At 57.3% G+C, this 19,383-nt stretch overlaps 1 protein-coding gene across 2 annotated transcripts in view; it reads right to left on the bottom strand.

The window, feature by feature from the left end:
• COL5A1 (collagen type V alpha 1 chain) overlaps positions 1–19,383 on the bottom strand; it is a 210,114-nt gene that overhangs the window by 14,805 nt on the left and 175,926 nt on the right. For both annotated transcript variants that reach the window (XM_055270439.2, XM_055270438.2), the window contains exons 47-63: positions 18,509–18,562; positions 18,299–18,406; positions 16,972–17,025; positions 16,072–16,179; positions 15,347–15,400; positions 14,988–15,041; positions 13,930–13,983; positions 13,182–13,235; positions 12,255–12,362; positions 12,117–12,170; positions 11,965–12,018; positions 10,800–10,907; positions 8,869–8,922; positions 7,988–8,023; positions 7,553–7,606; positions 6,089–6,344; positions 5,035–5,147 (exon numbers count right to left, since the gene is read on the bottom strand). In XM_055270439.2, coding sequence (XP_055126414.1) covers positions 5,035–5,147; positions 6,089–6,344; positions 7,553–7,606; positions 7,988–8,023; positions 8,869–8,922; positions 10,800–10,907; positions 11,965–12,018; positions 12,117–12,170; positions 12,255–12,362; positions 13,182–13,235; positions 13,930–13,983; positions 14,988–15,041; positions 15,347–15,400; positions 16,072–16,179; positions 16,972–17,025; positions 18,299–18,406; positions 18,509–18,562 — 1,377 coding nt within the window. The remainder of the gene's footprint in view (positions 1–5,034; positions 5,148–6,088; positions 6,345–7,552; positions 7,607–7,987; positions 8,024–8,868; positions 8,923–10,799; positions 10,908–11,964; positions 12,019–12,116; positions 12,171–12,254; positions 12,363–13,181; positions 13,236–13,929; positions 13,984–14,987; positions 15,042–15,346; positions 15,401–16,071; positions 16,180–16,971; positions 17,026–18,298; positions 18,407–18,508; positions 18,563–19,383) is intronic.

Below are 19,383 nucleotides of genomic sequence, written 5' to 3' on the forward strand. Positions count from 1 at the left end.
CAGCCTGGGGGCCCCGGCCCTTGGGGAGACTGGAGGTCACGTCAGAATGAGCCCGGCCCAGGCCCTTCGGGGGATGAGCCTGGCCTGGGCCTTGGGGGAGACAGGAGGCCGCGTGAAGAGCCTGGCCTTGGCCCTCAGGGAGACCACGTGAGGAGCCTGGCTGGGGCCCTCAGGGAGACTGGAGGCTGCATAAGGAGCCTGATCCGGGCCTCGGGGAGACTGAAGGCCGTGTGAGGATAAGCCTGGCCAGGGCCCTCAGGGAGACAGGAGGCCATGTAAGGAGCCTGGCCTTGGCCCTCAGGGAGGCCATGTGAGGAGCCTGGCTGGGGCCCTCAGGGAGACTGGAGGCTGCGTGAGGAGCCTGATCCGGGCCCTCGGGGAGACTGGAGGCCGTATGAGGAGCCTGGCCCCGGCCCTCCAGCCCCTGCTGCTGCCCAGGAAGGATGCGCTCTGCCTCTCTCGTTTTGCATGTTAGGCCCCAGGCCAGCGCCTGGTGCTCAGTCACTGCTGGAAACACTCACTGAGGGAGGGAATGAATGAACGAATGAACGAATGAATGAATGACCAAGGGAATGGCAATAAAAGCCAGCATTTACTGCAGGCGAGGGGTGGGGCATCCTCATCCCATCCTCACAGCCTTGCCTGGCTGCTGCGGCACCAGACTGTGTGCGTGCGGTGTGTGTGTGTGTGTCTGTGTGGTGGGTGTGGTGTGTGGTATGCATCTGTGTGGTGTGTATTTGTGTGTATGGTGTATGTAGGGTATGTGTGGTATGTATCTGAGTGTGTGGTACCTGTGTGTGTGGTGTGTGATTGTGTGGTATGTATGTGTGTGTGTGATGTGTGGTGTGTATCTGTGTATGTTGTGTGTGTGTGGTATAATGTGTGGTCTGTGTGTGATGTGTGGTGTGTATCTGTGTGTGTGGTATGTGTGCTGTGTGTAGTGTGTTATGGGTGTATCTGTGTGTGGTGTGTATCTGTGTGTAATGTCTGTGTGTGGTGTGTATCTGTGTGTGTGATGTGAGGTGTATATCATGTGCATGGTGTGTGGTATCTGTGTGTGTGGTGTGTATCTGATGTGTGGTGCGTATCTATGTGTGGTACGTGGTATGTGTGGTGTGTATCGTGTGTGGTGTGTGTGGCATGTTATGGGTGTGTCTGTGTGGTGTGTGGTATCTGTGTGTGGTGTGGTGTGTGATAAGTGTGATGTGTATCTGTGTGTGGTGTGTGGTGCATGTTGTGTGTGTGATGTGTGTATGTGTGGTTTATCGTGTGTGTGTGGTGTGTATCTGTGTGTGGTATGTGTGATGTGTGTCATGCGTGTGGTGTATGGTGTGTATCTGTGTGTGGTATGTGTGTTGTGTATCGTGTGTGGTGTATATCTGTGTGATGTGTGGTGTGTATCTGTGTGATGTGTGGTGTGTGTATGTGGTATCTGTGTGTGTGTGTGGTGTATGTGGTGTGTATCTCTGTGTGTGGTATGTGGTATATGTGGTGTGTATTGTGTGTGTGATGTGTGGTGTGTATGGTGTGTGGTATGTGTATCATGTATCTGTGTGTGTGGTGTGTATCATGTGTGGCGTGTATCTGTGTGTGTGGTGTGGGATATGTGGTGTGTGTGGTGTGCATCTGTGTGTGTGGTAGAGCCTTCCTGGAGACTGAGACGTGTGCGGGTGGGGGCTGCTCCTCGGCTGCCTGCCTGGATCATGTGCAGCCAGCTCACGCTGCCATGGGGCACTAATTGTGCCCGCTTCCTGGGAGGGCTCCCACTTGGGACCTGCTTTCCACAGAGGCCGAGGCTGCAGACACACAGGCTGGGCCCAGCAGGGCAGGCCTCGGTGACGCCACGGATGGATGGCTGGGTGAGCAGCCATTCCTCTGAGGGGAGACCTGCACGCTGGGTCCCAAAAACAGGACAAGGGGAGCCCCGGCTGCCCGAGGGTCCACTTGCTGCAGGCGTGGAGTGGAAGGGCCCCCAGGGCCAGCCTGTCCCCACCCTGGACTGACCAGGGCCCACGTTGTGCGCCATGAGGACACAGAAGACTGATCCCTGGCTGATACCCCCAGCCTTCTTCTTGAGCTGGCCTTGTGCCAAGAAGGCCAGAAAAGGGGATCCCCTGGAGGAAAGGGGTGTCCCACCTGCCTCTCACCCCACCCAGAGCTCTCCCACCCCTCTCTCTTGTTTCCAAATCTGCCACTGTCAATGCCAAGCCCAGGCGGTGTGAAGGCAGCTTCTTCCTGGAAGAGCCCCAGGATGTGGGCAAGCATGGGCTCCCCCAGCCTCTGCTGTGAGCCTCCTCCAGGTCCAAGGGGCCACCTTGGAGAGCGTCTCTACTTGCCCTTGGCCAAGCAGCTGTAGCCCAAGCCCGAGGCTGCAGCCCGTGGACGCCTGGCTGGTCAACACTGGGGGAGCCTGGGGTCGCCCAGCAGCCCCACACTGCTGTGCCGTGAACACCAGCCGCGGCTTCCCAGGAAACCTCTGAGTTTGGAGGAGTCTGTCCCGTGACTTTCACAGCGGCAAGGCCACCCGTTTGCAGAGGCAGGCCGCGAAGGAGGGCCGAGAAACCTCTTTTCGAAGGGAATTCCATGCGGGGCCTCTGGCCAGACTGAGGGAAGCGAGAGCCGAGATGGAAGGCCCCCGTGTTTGGATTCTCTCTGAACAGGGTTTGTCACTAGGAAGGCAGGTTCTCAAGGAGTTAAAACTTCAGATGGGGGAGGGGACCCCTACACTTGGAGCCCCACAGATCTCCAGCCATGTGCAGCCTCCACTGCAGCCAGTGGGCTCCTAACCCAGAGTGGGTGCTGAGCTCAGCACGGTCAGGGTGTGATTGAGGGGTAAAGGGATGGCGGTCACGGTCAGGGCGTGATTGAGGGATAAGGGGATGGCGGTCCCTGGGGAGAACGTAGCTGCTCTTCCCCTGGCAGGAAACTGCTACTGGGGTGCTGAGGTTGTTATAGGAAGCGGAGGCTGCAGGGGTGCACAGGTCTCCACCTGCACAGCAAACCCTTGCGGCCCCAGAAACAGGCGGCCTTTGCCTGGGGCCACGTGACAACTGCGAGCTCATGGAGAAGTGGCCGTTCAAGCTGATGCAGGGGCACGAGAGCTGCAGGCTTGGTCACCTTCCAGGAGCGACAGGGAGACCCAGTCCTTGCCTGGCCTGGGCCAACGCTGGACCTGCCTCAGGTGCATGCTTGAGGGATAGCAACACACACCCATCCACATGCATGCACACGCCAGCCACACACACCCGAACACCATCTACACACCCACACACCATGCACACACACCCACACACCATCTACACACCCACACACCAGCCACACACACACACACCATCTACACACCCACACACCAGCCACACACACCCGAACACCATCTACACACCCACACACCATCCACACACACACCACACACCCACATACCAGCCACATACACCCACCATCCACACACCCACACCACCCACACACACCAGACACCCACACACACCCACATACCAGCCACACGCACCCACACACCATACACACCCACATACCAGCCACACACACCCACACACCACACACACCCACACACCAGCCACACACACCCACACACCACACACACCCACACACCAGCCACACACACCCACACACCATATACACACCCACCAGCCACAACCTGAACACCATGTACACACCTACACACCATCCACACCCACCCACCCCCACACCATACACACACGACACCCACACACACCCACATACCAGCCACATGCACCCACCCACCACCCATACACCATCCACACACACCCACACACCAGCCACGTGCAACCACCTACACACACCACACACACCCATACACCAGACACACACCAGCCACACGCACCCACCACCCACACACACCCACACACCAGCCACATGCACCCACCCACCAGACACACACACTGCACATGTACCCACATGCCATCCACCCACCCAGACATGCATCCACACACCATCCACAAACTCCCATACACCATCCACACGCTAATACCCGTGCACTCACAAACCATCCACACACATTTACATGAACTCACACGCTATCCACACCCATTCACACACCCATGTAACATCCACATGCTTGTCCACACACCATCCACATGCACCAACATACCATCTACATGTAACCACATGCCATCCACACACGCCCCATCCACACACACCACACGGCATCCAGGCACACACATACCATTCATACACCCATCTACATGCACCCACATTCTATCCACACACCCATCCACACACACCCACAGATCATCCACACACATACCCCAACTACACCACCATCCACACAGCATCTACACACACACACCATTCACACACCCATCCACATGCACCCACAAACCACACACACCCACACATCATCTACATGCACCCACACACCATCCACACACTCATCCACATGTGCCCACACACCATCCACATGCACACAAACTCCTGCTACAGAGCTGAGGCCTCCGAAAGGCCACAGGCGTGAGTATTTAAGTGACATGCCACAGAATCTCAAAAGAGCCTAGCTCCCCACCTCGAATTCTTGACTAAACAGACTTCAAAACAAAGCACTCAGGAGGGACTGGGGCCAACCCACAGAAACAAGCTGGATAGTAAGAACTGAGGCAAAGGGCAGCTTCTGGAAGATGTCTCGGGCTCACATTATTATACCTGCTCCCAATTCCTTTAAATGGTTCTAATGGGGGGTCTCAGGTCAGTGGGACCACTGAGTCACTGGAGAAAAGCTTTTATCAACCAGTGAGTGAAGTCCCAGCCCTGGGATGGCAGGATGCCAGGTGGAAAGCCCTCCCACCTTTCCAGACCTCAGACTGCACAAACCTATTTTATTGCTAAAAATTTTCTTAAAACAATTTAAGGTCTACTTCTGGAAGAACAGTTTCACTTATGAAACTGATTCATTTCTGGCTTTCAGTCTTAAAGCTCCATACACAAGAAATGCTTGAAGCCCTCCACATGGCCCTGTCTGTGACAACTGCCCTGCTGGGGCCATCGAGGGACGCAGCTACTCACCCCTTCGGACTTCTTGTCAGGGAAGACGCATGTCGACCCCCCGGCTGTGAAGTTGCAGTAAACTTTGAAGGAATCCCTGGAGCATCCTTGGTTAGGATCGACCCAGTATTCACCTGGATTTCAGAGACGGGCAGGGAGGCAGGCAGATTCAGGAAGACTGCTCCCTGGATGGTTCCGGAAGCTGCTATGACATTTCAGTCCAGCAGTTAAAATACACGCCCCAGGAATGCTGCCAACACGGGCCTTTCTGGGGCTTACTTTACTGCATTTTGCTTTTCCTGCTGGGCCCATAAAGAGATGTGGACAAACTCATTCACCAAGAACACAGCTGGGGCATGAAGCAACTGGGTACGTGTTCTGGTGGCCAGGAGGGTTGGGGTCCGGACCACTCTCTGGGTGGACAGAAATGCAGAGAGGGTTCTGGAAGGAACTCTGGAAATTCATGCATGCAGGATCAGAGTCTACTGGAACTATGAACATCCCTCGAATCTTGTAGGGGGAACATTCAGACTTCCCAGGGGGAAGACAAGCTAATGTGAATTTATCCTTCAATTGGTGCCCGATGCTATGACGGTGAGGAGGAGGATGTGTTTTTACAGTATTGCGGGGTTTGAAGGCCGTTTGCCCAAGCACAGCATCTGATGCCAGTCCTAACACTGACCCTTACTTCCACCGGCACTGTGCCAGCCTCTCAGGCACTGCCTCATGCAACTCTGTCCTCTTCCTGGGAGATGTTTCTGTTCCCATTTGACAGGTCAGGAACACGAGGTTCAAGCAGGTCACCCCGCCAGAAAATGCCTAAGACCAGGTGAGAACCTGGAGGGTCTGACCTTAAAGCCTTGGCCTCTGTGCCCGGCCTCACCCTGAGATGCCTCCATAAAGTTCAAGAGGGGAGGCTCTCGCGCACCCCTGCCCCACAGATGGGGAGGCTGTGGCTGCCCATCCTGTCCCTTCCGCTGTGCCTGGCTGAACTGTCCTTGCCACACTCCATGTGTCCTGCAGGTCCATGCCCGCTTTGGGGGGCCACCCCTGCCCCCCCCCCCCAGGCCCTCACCATCTGGGAAGTCGGGGTGGCAGAGCTGCAGGTCCTTGCAGGTGCGGGCGGGGTTCTGCTGCGTGCCCAGGGGCCGCTTCATCTGCTCAATCTCTAGCTTCAGGGAGTTGAGAGAGCCAAAGATCTCTTCCATGCCGTCCGCGTAGTCCACGTAGTTCTCGCCATTCCCGTCGTCCAGCAGCTGGCTGGCGTCGATGTTCCGCCGCGTCCTGGACGCCTGGATCGGCAGGGGCTGGATGACCTCTCCCGGGGGGCCCTGGGGGACAGAACAGGAGCAGTGGTGGGTGATGGAGGATGGGAAGAGTCCCAGGATATGAGCAGAGCAGGGACAGCTGGGGCCACATCTCCGGCGGTTCCCTGGGGCCTGGCAACCTGGGCTACGTGGACATCTGTCCGCCTTAGAACTGTTTCCTTCCCTTCCTCCAGTCTCTGGAACATTCCACACCCATCCCCACTGCCAGGTGCTTGCCAGCACAGAGCACCTCTCCTTTCTCTCTAGAGCTGAAACTTAACAGTTTGCAGCCTTGGGCTTGCATCTACCATCCTGCCCTCAGCCACACGAAAGGCCAAGCCTTGAGGAAAGGGACCAGGTCTCCCCAGTCTTGCCTCTGCAGCCCTAGCTGGGGCTGAACACAGTGGAGCCACATGAATGCCTCCTGATGCAAAGAGCCATTCACTTCCAGGAGGCCCCAGCTAAGATGACGATGGGAGTTGGAGAGACTCCACAACCAAAGGGGGGGGTCCGATAGTGCACTTGCCCTGCCCTGGTTCAAACTGGGCTTCACCTTTCACCTCCAGGGCCTTGTCTAGTGCTCCCCCATCCCAACACACACATATGCATACACACACATTATAAATACACACATGCACACACACACGCACACACATACACATGCACATATATCCCAGACATGCATGTACACATATACATATGCACACACACATGCACACACACACATGGCCATGCATGCACGTATACAATATACACACACTACACATGCACATACACTACACATGCACACACATGTGCCCCACACATATATGCATGCATACCCATGCACACACATGCACAGACCATGTACACACACATTACACATGCATGCACATATACAGTATGCATGTACACATACAGACATGCACACACACGTGCCCATTCACATACATGCATATACTACATGTTCACACATTCACATACCATGCACACACGTATGCATACACAGCACACACAAACATGTATCCTCTCTCTCTTGGCCAGCTGTTCTTCCCAGGGCCAGTTGGCCTGTAAGCTTCCTATGGATAGACCTGTGTGGCTCGTTTCCCCGGCTGCATGCCAGGGACAAGGCCCCGGCATGCCACACGGGCTTCATGAGTCTCAGGAGGGGTTACACACACAGTTGCTTTCTCGATTCCCTCGGAGCTAGCCAGAGCCCCCGCCCCACTTTCTGGGCTTCAAGGGCTACTTACCGGGGGTCCTGGGGGTCCTGGGTGGCCTGCCTCACCCTTCGGGCCAGTTGGACCCTGGGGAGAAAGAAAAGAATCAGCCCTTGGTCACAGAGGCGTGAGGGGACTTTGAATCCACCTGCAGCTCTAGAATGGTCCCTGGAGACCTATGTGGGGGAGCTGGCCCCACAGCCACAGGAGAGAAGAGAATGGCAGAGACACCCGTACCCTCCTGGATCCCTGAGATGAGAACAGAGAGGGATAGAGCCCTTCCTGGGGCAGGGGTCGAGCAGCCCACATGCCTCAATCCGCCATGGGTTAGTTTAGAAAGATGGGAGGATGGTGAGCAGCAGGGCCTGAGCTAGGATGGATGTCTGGGTGGTTTGTTCCTGTGCCGGGGACCCTTCACCCTCCCCTACCTTCCAGGCATTGGCCTGGCTGGGGCAGCATGTTACTTACCGAGGAGCCCTTAGCACCTTTTGGACCAGGCGGACCCTGCAGAGAGAGGAGGGCAGAACGTCGGCAAGCCGGGTCCAGCTCCAGCCCCACCGTGCTCCATGTCCTGCCCAGCCTAGTATCACCCCTCGCCCCTCTCCCACCCGCATCCCCCTCAGGAGTCTACGCTTGTATTTGCCCAGCTACAGTGGGAGGAGGTTCGGGGCCTGGCTGGTGCTCACCCCTCGTGGAGACACAGGGTGGTCCTACCTGCCCCCGGCCGGCCTACCACCCACCCTGGCTAGGAAACCCCAGCTCAGACAGCCGCAGGGGTCAGTGGAAAAGAGCATGTCCTGGCTCAGAAGGGGCTGATGGAATGCACCCTCAGCTCTGTCTGATAGCACACAGCAGGGGCCAGCCCTCAGCGTGCCAGGGGCCCCCGGAGGCCATGTGCACCTGCAGCCCAGCGGCTGTGGGGATGCCCTGGGAATGCTGGGTCTCCCAGCGATGTGAGACCCAGGCAGTGGTGCCAGAGGAGGGGAGCTAACTGCTCTTGTCTGGGCCAGGCTGGCCAGGCTCCTGGGAATTGGGAGGGCTGGAGAGCCAACTACTACCTTCCACACCCTCCCCAGATGCCTACAGACAAGTAGCCTCATTCCCTGAAATGGCCACCGTTTCCCGTCCCTGTCTTCCCCACCCAAAACCAGGGCCGGGCAGCACCACTTCCTTTCTTCTGTCTCCTGGAACCCCAATGTTGAGTTAATGGGCAAATCTACCTTGGAGGCCCCAATTCCAGCTTCTCGTGTGACTTTTTCACAATTCTCCAGCTCCACACTGAGGCCCCAAAGCTTATCCCCACCCTCCCTGCCCTCCCAGGAATGACCACGCCCCTCCCAGATACACACCGGCAGGCCAGGGGGCCCAGGAGGCCCAATCGGGCCAGAAGGACCAGTGATACCCTGAAAAGGAGCAGAAAATGCAAGTTATCACCTTCAGACAAGGAGGAGCCGCAGGGCTAGGACCCGGCTACCCAGCCACACCCCTCGGCTCCCCCTGTCCCTTCCCCACGATGTGCCCTTTGGCCCCTCAGCAGCCTCCTGTGGCTGCTTTCCGATCCTGGGCTGTGCGTGTTGGGGGAGTCATCAACCTGAGCATCCAACCCCAAGGCTGCCAGCCCTCGGCACTGCTCCCCTGGCCGGGCTGCCAGGAACTCGCTCTCATCCCCCAGGCCACTGAGGACTTCGGGCTGAGCACCTCTTTTCACGTTCAATTGGAAATACAGAAACCACTGCCCTGGCATTGCGGCCCTGGCCTGGGTCCCTCTTGCTGTTTCCTGTTCATGGTGTTGGTCTCCCCTCTAGAACTAAGCCCAGAGGGGTTGGGCGGGGAGTCCCGTCCATGCTGACTGTCCTGTCCAGCCTGTAAATGTGCTTTCTGCATCCTTGGAGCGTGGAACCTCCGCTTAGACCCCTTCTCCCCACTGGCTCCCTCCCGGGCTGAGATGCCGGCACAGAACAACTTCGACTAGCTTTGCCACAGACACCCAGGCAGCTGGAGCCACCTGCAGCCCCTCCCCCCACAGCCCTGGATTCCACTCAGAGCTCTCTCTGGGCAGAAGCTGGGGGCGAGCCTAGCGGAGGGCTGATGGCCGTATTTCACTGGGGAGGGAGTGCTTCCCTCCCTTCACCTTGTCCCTGCAAGGACTTGGGCTGTAGCTCATTGTAAGGACCCCAAAACTCCCCAAGCCTGCACACCGACCCAACACCCTCATCGGCAACGCCGCCAAGACCACGGTTTGAGGTGAGAGCAGGTGAGCAAATAGGGTGGACACAGGGGTGCTTTCCCGCTGGCTGTGGGGACCCTGGATGCCTCTCTAACTCTCGTGGTCACTGGGCCACCACACCCTGGGCGGCACTCCTCCGAGGACCCCGCTGTGGCCTGGGGACTCCGGCCGAGGAAAACAGTCAATGGCATGGAGAACAGTGGCCAGCGAGGTAGGGTTTGCAATGAGCTCCACCCTTCAGCCATGTCCTGTAACATTCCTGGGGCCCATAGTGAGGGTGCCACCTTACTCCCAGCCTCCAGGGGCTCTGCCTGCTCCTGCCCTGTCCCCTGCATCCTATGAGGCGTGGGTGTGGGTGGGCACAGCATACTGTGCATGTGTGTGCCCGTCACACGTTGCTCAGGAAGGAAAGATTCCCACACAGGAATAAGGACTCATGGGGGAAGGACAGAGGCACTACAGGTCACCTCATCCCCTCTCCTGCCTCCATGGCACACGTCACCCTTCCCAGGCCACTTCCAAGTCACTCAGAGTTGTGGGACAGAGTGAAGCTCTCTGCATGGGGTTTCCTGGCTATGGTTTGCAGAGGCTGCAAACTCCAGTGAGCTACAGTTTGGGGGCAGCTGGGGACAAGGTGGAAGCAGGAGCCAGAACAGCCACTCTGCCTGCAGCACTGGCAAACACAGCTGGTTGTGGTTGTCACCAGTGACCTCCTGAGCAAGCAGGGGGTGACAGGCTCTCCCACAGGGCTGGGAACCAGGCAAAATGACGTGACTTCCAAGTCCCTCCAGCTCTGGGGGCCCCCATGGTCATGAGGAGGAAGCCCCACCTGCCAGTCAGGGCACGGGGCTGGGAGACAGCTCTGCCCAACTCCCTGTGCACCTGGGCAAGCCCAGCCCCTCAGTGTTCCCATCTGCCAAGCAGGATGACCGGACTCAACCGACGTGTGGACGTCCTTCCAGGCTCTGATGGCCTCCAGTCCCCTGGGTGCCTGCCCCAGGGATCTAAAATGCCTCTCGACAGCCCACATGCAGGAAGTGCCATCTCACGCACCTGTTCTCCCTTAGGACCGGAGGAGCCCTGGGGGCCGGGGAGACCACGGTCACCCTTCTCACCCTGTTCACCCGGAGGACCGATGAGCCCGATCAGGCCTGGATGACCCTGTGGGAAAATGAAGACAGGAAGGGGCATTTGAGGGAGCCACGCCTCATGCTCGGCCACGGTGGGCCAGTTAGCACGCAGCACAGCCATGGCACAGGAACCTTTATGTCATGGTCAGCCTCCCCTGGAAGGGGAACAAGCTCAACAGAGAGGCCAGGTGACGAAACGGCAGGTCCGAGGCGGCCCTTCGCTGGCCACAGTCATGTCTAAAAACAGACAGGGAGCCACAGACACTGAGACAGACCAAAGTGATAAAGGGGTTTTCCTGAGTGGTAATGTTTATCTCTGTCTTTCTCTTCGTATATGCTCTCCAATTTCCTTATGGCAAATCCGAACGCCTGCTCCTATAGAGAACTAAAACAAAGTTTGTGGACTGACACGGAAAGAAAGATACAGAGTATTACAGATATTACAATCATGGGTTGTTTTTTTAAAAAAGAAGAATCCATGACATTCGCTATGTTTGTCTTCTAGGAACCCAGGGCAAGCCTCGCAAGGCAGCCCCAGCTCTCATTTGCCTTGGGGCTGGGGGCGGTGGTGGCGGATGTCAGAGAGGAAATGAGAGGGCCCTCATTGCCTTCTGCTTCTATACAACCATCTCACTCCTGAGTACCTTTTATGTTTGTAAATAAATCAGTGCAAGTGGAAAACAATTCCCAGCAGTTAGGAAAAATAAAAGGGCTTTGCTCCCACTGCAGAAATGTCCTCACACCTCCTGCAGGAAGGATCTGGGGCCACCCGCCCAGGGAGAGCAGCAACCTGGGATCCTGGACGCCCGTCACCCAGGGCCTCTCTGCCTAGCCGGAAGGTTCTCCGTCAATACCGCAGGGGCCTCCGGGATCTCCCGATCTGCTCAGGAGCCCCCAAGGGCAGGGGCCAAGCCTCAAACACAGCGTGTCTATTTTCCTTTGTCACCCCTCAGGGTCCCCACCACCAGCCTGCAGCAACTGCTTCACACATTCGGGTGACGGATCAAGAGCTTGTTGAGTTTGAGACCCACGGTCACAAATTTGAAGGCCCTGAGTCACAACTGCTGGGGCAGGGAGGCCCCTCTTACCTTTTCACCTTTGGGACCAGAATCTCCCTTGAGGCCGGGAAGTCCTGGGGGACCCTGTGGGAGGAGGCAGAGGGATCAGAGTCCTCATCCTAGGGGTTTCGGGTGGCAAACTCACCCCACCTCCTACGCTCACCATGAGGAATGTCACTCACCATGGGGCCGGGGGGACCGTCCGGGCCTGGGGATCCTGGGAGACCTTGTTCTCCCTGAAACACAGAGATGCTCTGCATGAGTCGCTGGTCCCCCGTCCCTCCACTGGGGAACCCCTCCGCCCCTCACAGCCTACTCACCACAGGGCCGGGGATCCCTCGAAGGCCATCCGGTCCAGGCTTCCCAGGGGCCCCCTGGGGGCCGATGGGGCCAGTCTTCCCAGGAGGGCCTTCCAAGCCGGCTTCTCCCTGCAGGGCGGTGGAGGGCAGAATGAGGTCTGGAGCTCGAGGCTCCAGGCACCCTGGCCCAGGACCACTGCTCGGAAACCCTGGGCACCTCTGGAAGAGCCCCAGGTGACCCCATATCCAGGGTTGCCCTAATTCTCCACATTTCCTGTGGAAGCTGCCCTGGCCAAGTCTCCATCCCGATCATTTCCCCGGCTAGCAGGGGTCCCCAGTCTCCACTGACTGCGCCAAACACAAACTGGGTGTCACAGCGCCACTGCCCGAGCAGAGATGGAACCGCACAACCTCCCGTCTCACTTAACGACAGGCGCCTCCAGGAGGGAGGCAGACAGTGCCAGCCCGGGCTGCCATCACCTCACTGGCAGAATAGCCTCCCGTGTGCTCCGGGCCAGGCCCCAAGCCAGCTGCATGGGTGACAGCATCCCATCTTCTGCACGGGCCCTGCAGCAGACATGGTCACCATCGGACACAGTCCACTTCAGACGTGGGCGGCTGAGGTGTGGCCAACTCAAAGGCCAGACATCAGGTCGCAGGGCTCCGGGGGACAGAACTACTCAGCCCTGGGCTCCCTGCATCCCGCACCTATCACCCGCCTCCTCCCTCAGGCGGGCAGGGCAGACAGCCCCAGTCTTGTGGCCACCACTTGGATGCCTCCTTGAGAGAGAACCAGGTCTCCTCCCCAGGTAGGCCAGCCAGGTGCCCCTGGGGCAGCCACTCTCGGCCTCCACGGACTTCTCTGCCCACATGCTTGTCCACTCCCCACCCTCTGGGCTCCCTTGCGGGAGGTCTACGTGGTCACGGCCTGGCCCCAAAACACGTTACCTTGGCCCCTTTCTCTCCCTGTCTGCCTTCGGGGCCTGCGGGGCCTGGGGGACCCTGCAAGAAGCAAGAGAACAGCAGGTGGTGAGTGTGGCCTGCAGGGGTGGAGGGACGAGCTCCGATGCAGGTGCTCAGGATGTGTGAGTGTGGCCTGCAGGGGTGGAAGGACGAGCTTGGGTGCAGGTGCTCAGGGTGTGCCGGGCTGCAGGGCAGGGGTGCAGGGTCATGGAGGCTGCTCCCGGGCCACCTGCAGTGACACAGGTCCTCAGCATGAGTCCTATGGACTCCAGTCCCAGGTAAAGGCCTCTCGGGCCTCGTGGGGAGGCGCAGCGCACACCTTGAGTTCTGTGTGGCCTCCGTCCTGGGTGCACCAGGCAGCTGTTTACTGCACCACCAGCAAGTGGCTGGGCCATTCAATCTGCAAAGGATGCTGTCTCATTTGTTCTGGCTTTCCAGTAAAACCTGAGCCAGGGGAAAAAGACTTTTGCAGCTTTGCAGGTGTCTTTCTCCCATGATGGATACCACTGATGGTGTCAGCAGTCGGCCTGTCCTAAAAGGAGCAGCTGCATTGACCTGGCAGGCCTGTGATTTTGTGATGTGGTGGGGGCTAAGTGGAGAACAGGCCACACCCGGGCCCTTCCTCATCAGTGCAGCTTGGAGCACCCAGGGCCCAAGCAAAAGGTGACGGGGAGGGGCGGGGGTGCTTCATGCAGGGAGCTGACAGCAAGGATGTGCCCGCAGAATTATTTACCCTTTTTCCTGGAGGCCCAGATGGACCTGGTTCACCAGTAGGGCCAGGGGATCCCTGGTATTGGGAGAAAGAACAGAGTGTGAGGAATTGGGGCCTGTTAGACTCCACTGAGGCAAAACACACGGAGATTTCAGTCTATTTTCTCCTCGGCCAGCCCTGCAGCCACCTCTCTCTTCTTTTGGGGCTAGCACAGAGGGTCCTAAGACAGTGTCGCACCTGGGCTGTGACAGTGTAAGGAACCCTAACTCCCATCCTGCAGGTTTTCTGCATTTTGGAAGAGAACTTTTCCCACTCACAGTGCTGACTCTTGATACACAATGACAGTTCAGTCCCCACCACAACCTGGGCAGGGACGAGGCACTGGCATCCCCTTTCACAGAAGGGGGGACAAGAATCGTCCCAGGACACAGGCCAGGAAGTGGTGGACTAGGGGTGTCTGTCAGGGAAATCCAGGCCGAGGCTCAATCCCTAACCCCTTCTCTGAGTGGACGCTCCGCTCAACTCAGTGGCATGGATTTTGCCCTCAGGTCCGCAGTCCCCCACGCTTGGCCAGGCTGGGTGCAAGGGGGGGCAAGGGCACCTGCAAGGCCTCAGGGGCCTCCTCCAGGCCCAGTCCTGCCCAGGGCCCACGGGGGTCGATCCATCCCAGAGAGACGTTCTGGGCTTGAAGCGGTGTTTAAAACACTCAACGCCAAGCGTCAGATGCAATGTCCAGTGTGATCTCGGTCAAGGTAAGGCAGGAAGGGCCCGGTGAGGAGAGGCACTGGCCCTGCTAGGCAGAGCTGTGGGTAAGATCTGACGTTCCTGGGCGAGCCCGTGGTGGGTCGTGGAAGCCCTGGGGCTGCCTGCAAACCTGCTACTGAGACAGCACGTGCATCTCAGAGGGAGTTCATGAGCCCTGTCACTGTCCAGAATCAATATCGTAAGGGAATCAATATCATAAGGGAATCAATATCAACTATGTCGGAGTTTTTCCCAGAAATGAGCCAAGCAAGTTGCAAGGTCCCAAGAATACACTGACACCTCCACCAGGAAGCCAGCCCAGATTGTGGACTCACCGTCTGCCCGGGTTCACCATCGTCTCCTTTGTCACCAGGGGGACCATCTTGACCCTGTGGGGACAAAAGCGAGCTCCTTGCTGACCCCCAGATGGCACCCTGAGTTCACGCACCAGCTCCCAATGCATCTCCAGCCCCTTCCCAAAACCCAAATCCATTCTGGTGCCAGCACAGAGCATGCTCAGTGGGGTCAAAGGCGTTTTCTTGCTCTGATCACCGGAACACGAGTGCCTTTTGGGACACTGCCTGCCCCAGTGAGAGTTCATCACAAAGAACAACCAGAAAGAGGGGAAATGGGGCTGGCAGAGGCAGGCCAGCATTGTGGGGGATCCGGTGGCTTTGCCCTCTTGAGCACCTACCGCGGGGCCAGGCTCTCCAGGGGGGCCGGGATCTCCAGGAAAACCCACTGGGCCCTGAAAGTAAGAAAGAAAGCAGCAGCCAAGGCCGTCAGCAACCTGACTGAGACCATACACGGCCAATCATGTCACCACCTCAAGATGGCCACCTGCCACCATCCAGCTCCTAAGACATTCCAGCAATCCCAACAACCCAGTGCACTTTATGGCCCAGAAACCCTTCCACGTGCAGCATGTCCCGGAACCAGCAAGCCCGGCCAGTGGGCACGGCAGGGGTCAGCTGATCTCTTGCTTTCCAGAGCCAAGCAAGGGGCAGGCGTTCCACCCACAGGTCTATTCCTGGGAGCTCCAGGCTGCAACTAGAATCTGGACCTTCAGACTTCTGGAATGTTCCTCTCTGAAGCCCCTCCTGATGCAAAATCAGGGCTGGCCAAGGGCAGGGGCATCTTCCCAAAGCCTGGCTGTCACTCATGCATCTCAGCCGGCCGCCTGGCCCACAGAGAAGAATCACTCAGGGCTTTCTCCTCCAGTCCACGCCCTGTCTCATCTCTGCTATTTTGGTTCAGTAGCTGGTATGAAAACCTCTAGTGTCTAGAAAAATTACCCAAGACATGGAATGGTCTTGAAGCTGTTCTCAGAGCAGAGTGCACAGCCAATGAGTCAGAATGATCCCAGTGCAGAACCCCGCTCCTGCTGCAGGGCCCCTGAGGTGTGTCTGGAATACTCACAGGGCTGCCTTTGGGACCATCGTCTCCGGGAGGGCCTTTGGGTCCAGGGGGTCCAGCAGCACCCGAAGGGCCCGACTCGCCCTTCTCTCCCCTTTCTCCTTTGGGTCCCTGGAGGAAAGAGGCCAGTGTCAAGTCCTTGGAGCCAACCACGTCGCCGCCCAGAGCAAGGCAGGTGCCAGTTTACAGTCGGCCTCCCCGGTTTTCTCACCCCATTCAGACTAGCCTTTCCAAGTATCTGCTGAGCCCTGCAGCGGGCTGGCTGCCAGGTCGCTCCCCCAGCCCTGGGCAGAACCAGCTCCTGTGTGCACCCCGAGGGGGACCTGAGGAGCCTTCACTTTCTGGGGCCCTCGAAGGCTGAGATTCAGCTCTAGGTGGGAGGGACCGACTCCTGGACCAGACATCAGTCAGTGAAGACCACAAGGGGTGCCCACAGACTCCACGGATCTCATGGGGAGGGAGCAGCTAGAACCAGAAGACCCGAGTCCACCCAGCTGGTCCTGGGCCTGAAAGCCACCTTTGGGCTGGCCTCACAGTGAACATTCATCTGGCCTGAGAAGGCCTGGATATTCCTAGTCTGCCCCTCGAGGTCTGAGGGGATGAGGTGACAGCAGCCGCCCTCACTTATGGCAGCCCGCGAAGGCGCCAGGAGCAAACATTACAGAGGGTAGAGTGACCACAGGCCACTGGGCACAGGTAGCTATTGCTAGGTCTGCGTGCACACACTCACTCCCACATCATACACCTTGTTCACGGTCATTCCATGAAATGGGCACAAAAGGGGTTACAACTCCCATTTCACCGATGGAAAAGCTAAGGCAGAGCCAGAGCCTCCAACCCAGCACCCCGTCCACACACCCGCTCGGCCATATCCCACCCCTCCCGCAGTGCCCACTCGCTCACCGGGGGTCCGCCTTCTCCCGGAAGGCCAGGCTCGCCTGCTTCGCCGGGCTCGCCCTAGGGAGACAGTGCATGTGGTTACGGCAGTGGTGAGCACCGCGATGAACGCACTGCTACGGTTTCAAGCATTTGCCAAATTCTGCCTGCTGTCTGCCTGCCCCTGGGCACCCAGGACCCAGGGGTTTCTGGGGAGTGCTGTCCCCAGACACTCCCAGAATTGGAGGTGCGTGAGGAATGTGGCAGGCATGTGACGGATACAGGGAAGAGTGTCCAGATTGCAAGCAACACTGTCTGTGAAGGCTTTCCCGGAGTGCTGCTCCAAGGGTTGTAGAGGGCAACTATGAGAAGCTGGTAAGTGGCTAGGATGGCACTCCAGGTGGGGGATGGCCAGGGCCGAGGCAGGAGGACAGGCACGCAGTCCTCAGGGACACAGGCCAGAGGGATGCAGGGAAGAGGGCATGTACGGTGGCAGCAGGTGAACAGAAACGTGTGCCCTGTGGCGGGGACACCAAGGGAAACACCTTCTCTCTGAGCAGAAGCCGCACACCATCACCCTGTGGTCCCAGCAGGGCATATTTCTCTTTAATTTCTGTATCGTACAAAATGAGCAGTGGTGGAAGGCGTCTTCCAATTTAATGGCCTGACTGATGTCAGAAAGCAAGCTCTGGAAACGGTGCACAGGGGGCTCAAGTGCATGGATGTACACTCTGTCTTCCCTCTTCTCCAGGGGAACTGGGAGAGGTGCTTTTGCAGTCAGGCAAATGCAGGAACAAGGATGTGGAGTCAGAGCTCAGTGCCGTCCCACCCAGCATGCAGGCACACACACATGCACTGATGTGCACACATGAGCTCACACACACAGGCACGCACACACACATGGGTCCATCACGCTCATGGAGTCCGGGCTCCAAAACCAATCAGATCAAATGAAGAGGGCCCATTTGAGAAAATAATTCGGCTGAAATGGAAACTGCAGGCTTAGAAACACCAGTTATTTAAGGAATAGATGATCTCCCCCAGAGCTGAGTCTTGGAGGAGGCAGGGGCTTTGCTGGTGGGGCATTGCCTGGAAATTCTGCAAAAGGTTGTCACAAATGGACAGTCAGAGTTCCCAGTTCCATTTCACAAGTATTTGCCTACCTTTCAAAATGCCTTTCGTAGGAATAACCCAGCCACGCCCATAGAAATGAGTACTTCTCATCTCTGTGTACACACAGAGAGGTACACACAGGTGCTGCACCCCCACAAGTGCGTGCGTGCACACATACACACGCACACCCTCTCTCCTCAAACAACCACAAATCTGCCATCAGAGCAGGCACAAGCCTTACCTTCTCTCCCACTGCACCAGGGTTTCCTATTCCACCCGGGGGACCTTGTGGGCCATCAGCACCTGGAGCTCCGGAGGGTCCTCGGGGGCCAGGGGGACCCGGGGGGCCCTGGGAAAAGGGAGAGACCACTGAGCCCAGAGGAAACGCAAATGTTTCCCCAAAACATGAGCCACTAGTACGGCAAGGCCTTGGAGTCTCAGGCACACTTACCATCTGGCCCACGTCTCCTGTCTCACCCTTCTCACCTGGAGGTCCTGGCAAACCCTGAGAACAGGAAACTTCCCAGTTAAGCGCTGTTCTGTCATGTGTATGTCAAACACACACACGACTTTCACGACCTCCACCCACACAGCACCACTGAGCCCCCAAAGCCCCGGGAAGGTGCTTCTCTGTGCATGGCTACCCACGAGGACATCCCGGGGTTCCCAGTCTCAGAATCAGCCCGAGGAAATAAGCAGAGAAGATTGCAAAGATTTAAGACAAAGGTGATTATGGCAGGATCCCATAAAACAATAAAGCCTAAGGAGCCAGCAGGGGACGCCTGGGTAAATTATGTCACCACCAGATGCTGGCTTACTGTGCAGTGACTAAAAATCATGTTTTCCAAATAAATAGAAAGTCATGTGTAATGGCATTCAACACACTCATAACATAAAACGGGAATGGAGGATGGAAAATGGGGAAAGCTGGGTACAAACTTTCTCTATGACTTATGACATGATTCATTTTCAAACACCAAATACAATTACATATGCGCCTCTGTGCATGAGAATACACACATTTAAAAGGCATGGCAATGAAATATCCCCAAATGTTTATCGTTGTCATCTCTAGGGCGTACATTTAGAAGTCACTGTTACTGTGTTTCTTACGAATCATCAGTTTCCACAATGAGCACAGAAATAAACGCCACTGCTGAAGAGTGGTAAATGCGGGCATGTCTGGAGTTCTGGGAAGCTACAGCACTTCCAGTTGGAATGAGGAGGCCCAGGAGGCCCCCTGCAGCCTGGCTTTAGTTTTCCATTCTTAAAAAGACAAGAGAGGAGAGCACAGCGAAGACACAGGGGGCGTCAGAAGCGGAGCCC

The sequence above is a fragment of the Symphalangus syndactylus genome, chromosome 3 (genome assembly GCF_028878055.3).
Source record: "Symphalangus syndactylus isolate Jambi chromosome 3, NHGRI_mSymSyn1-v2.1_pri, whole genome shotgun sequence".
NCBI lineage: Eukaryota > Metazoa > Chordata > Mammalia > Primates > Hylobatidae > Symphalangus > Symphalangus syndactylus.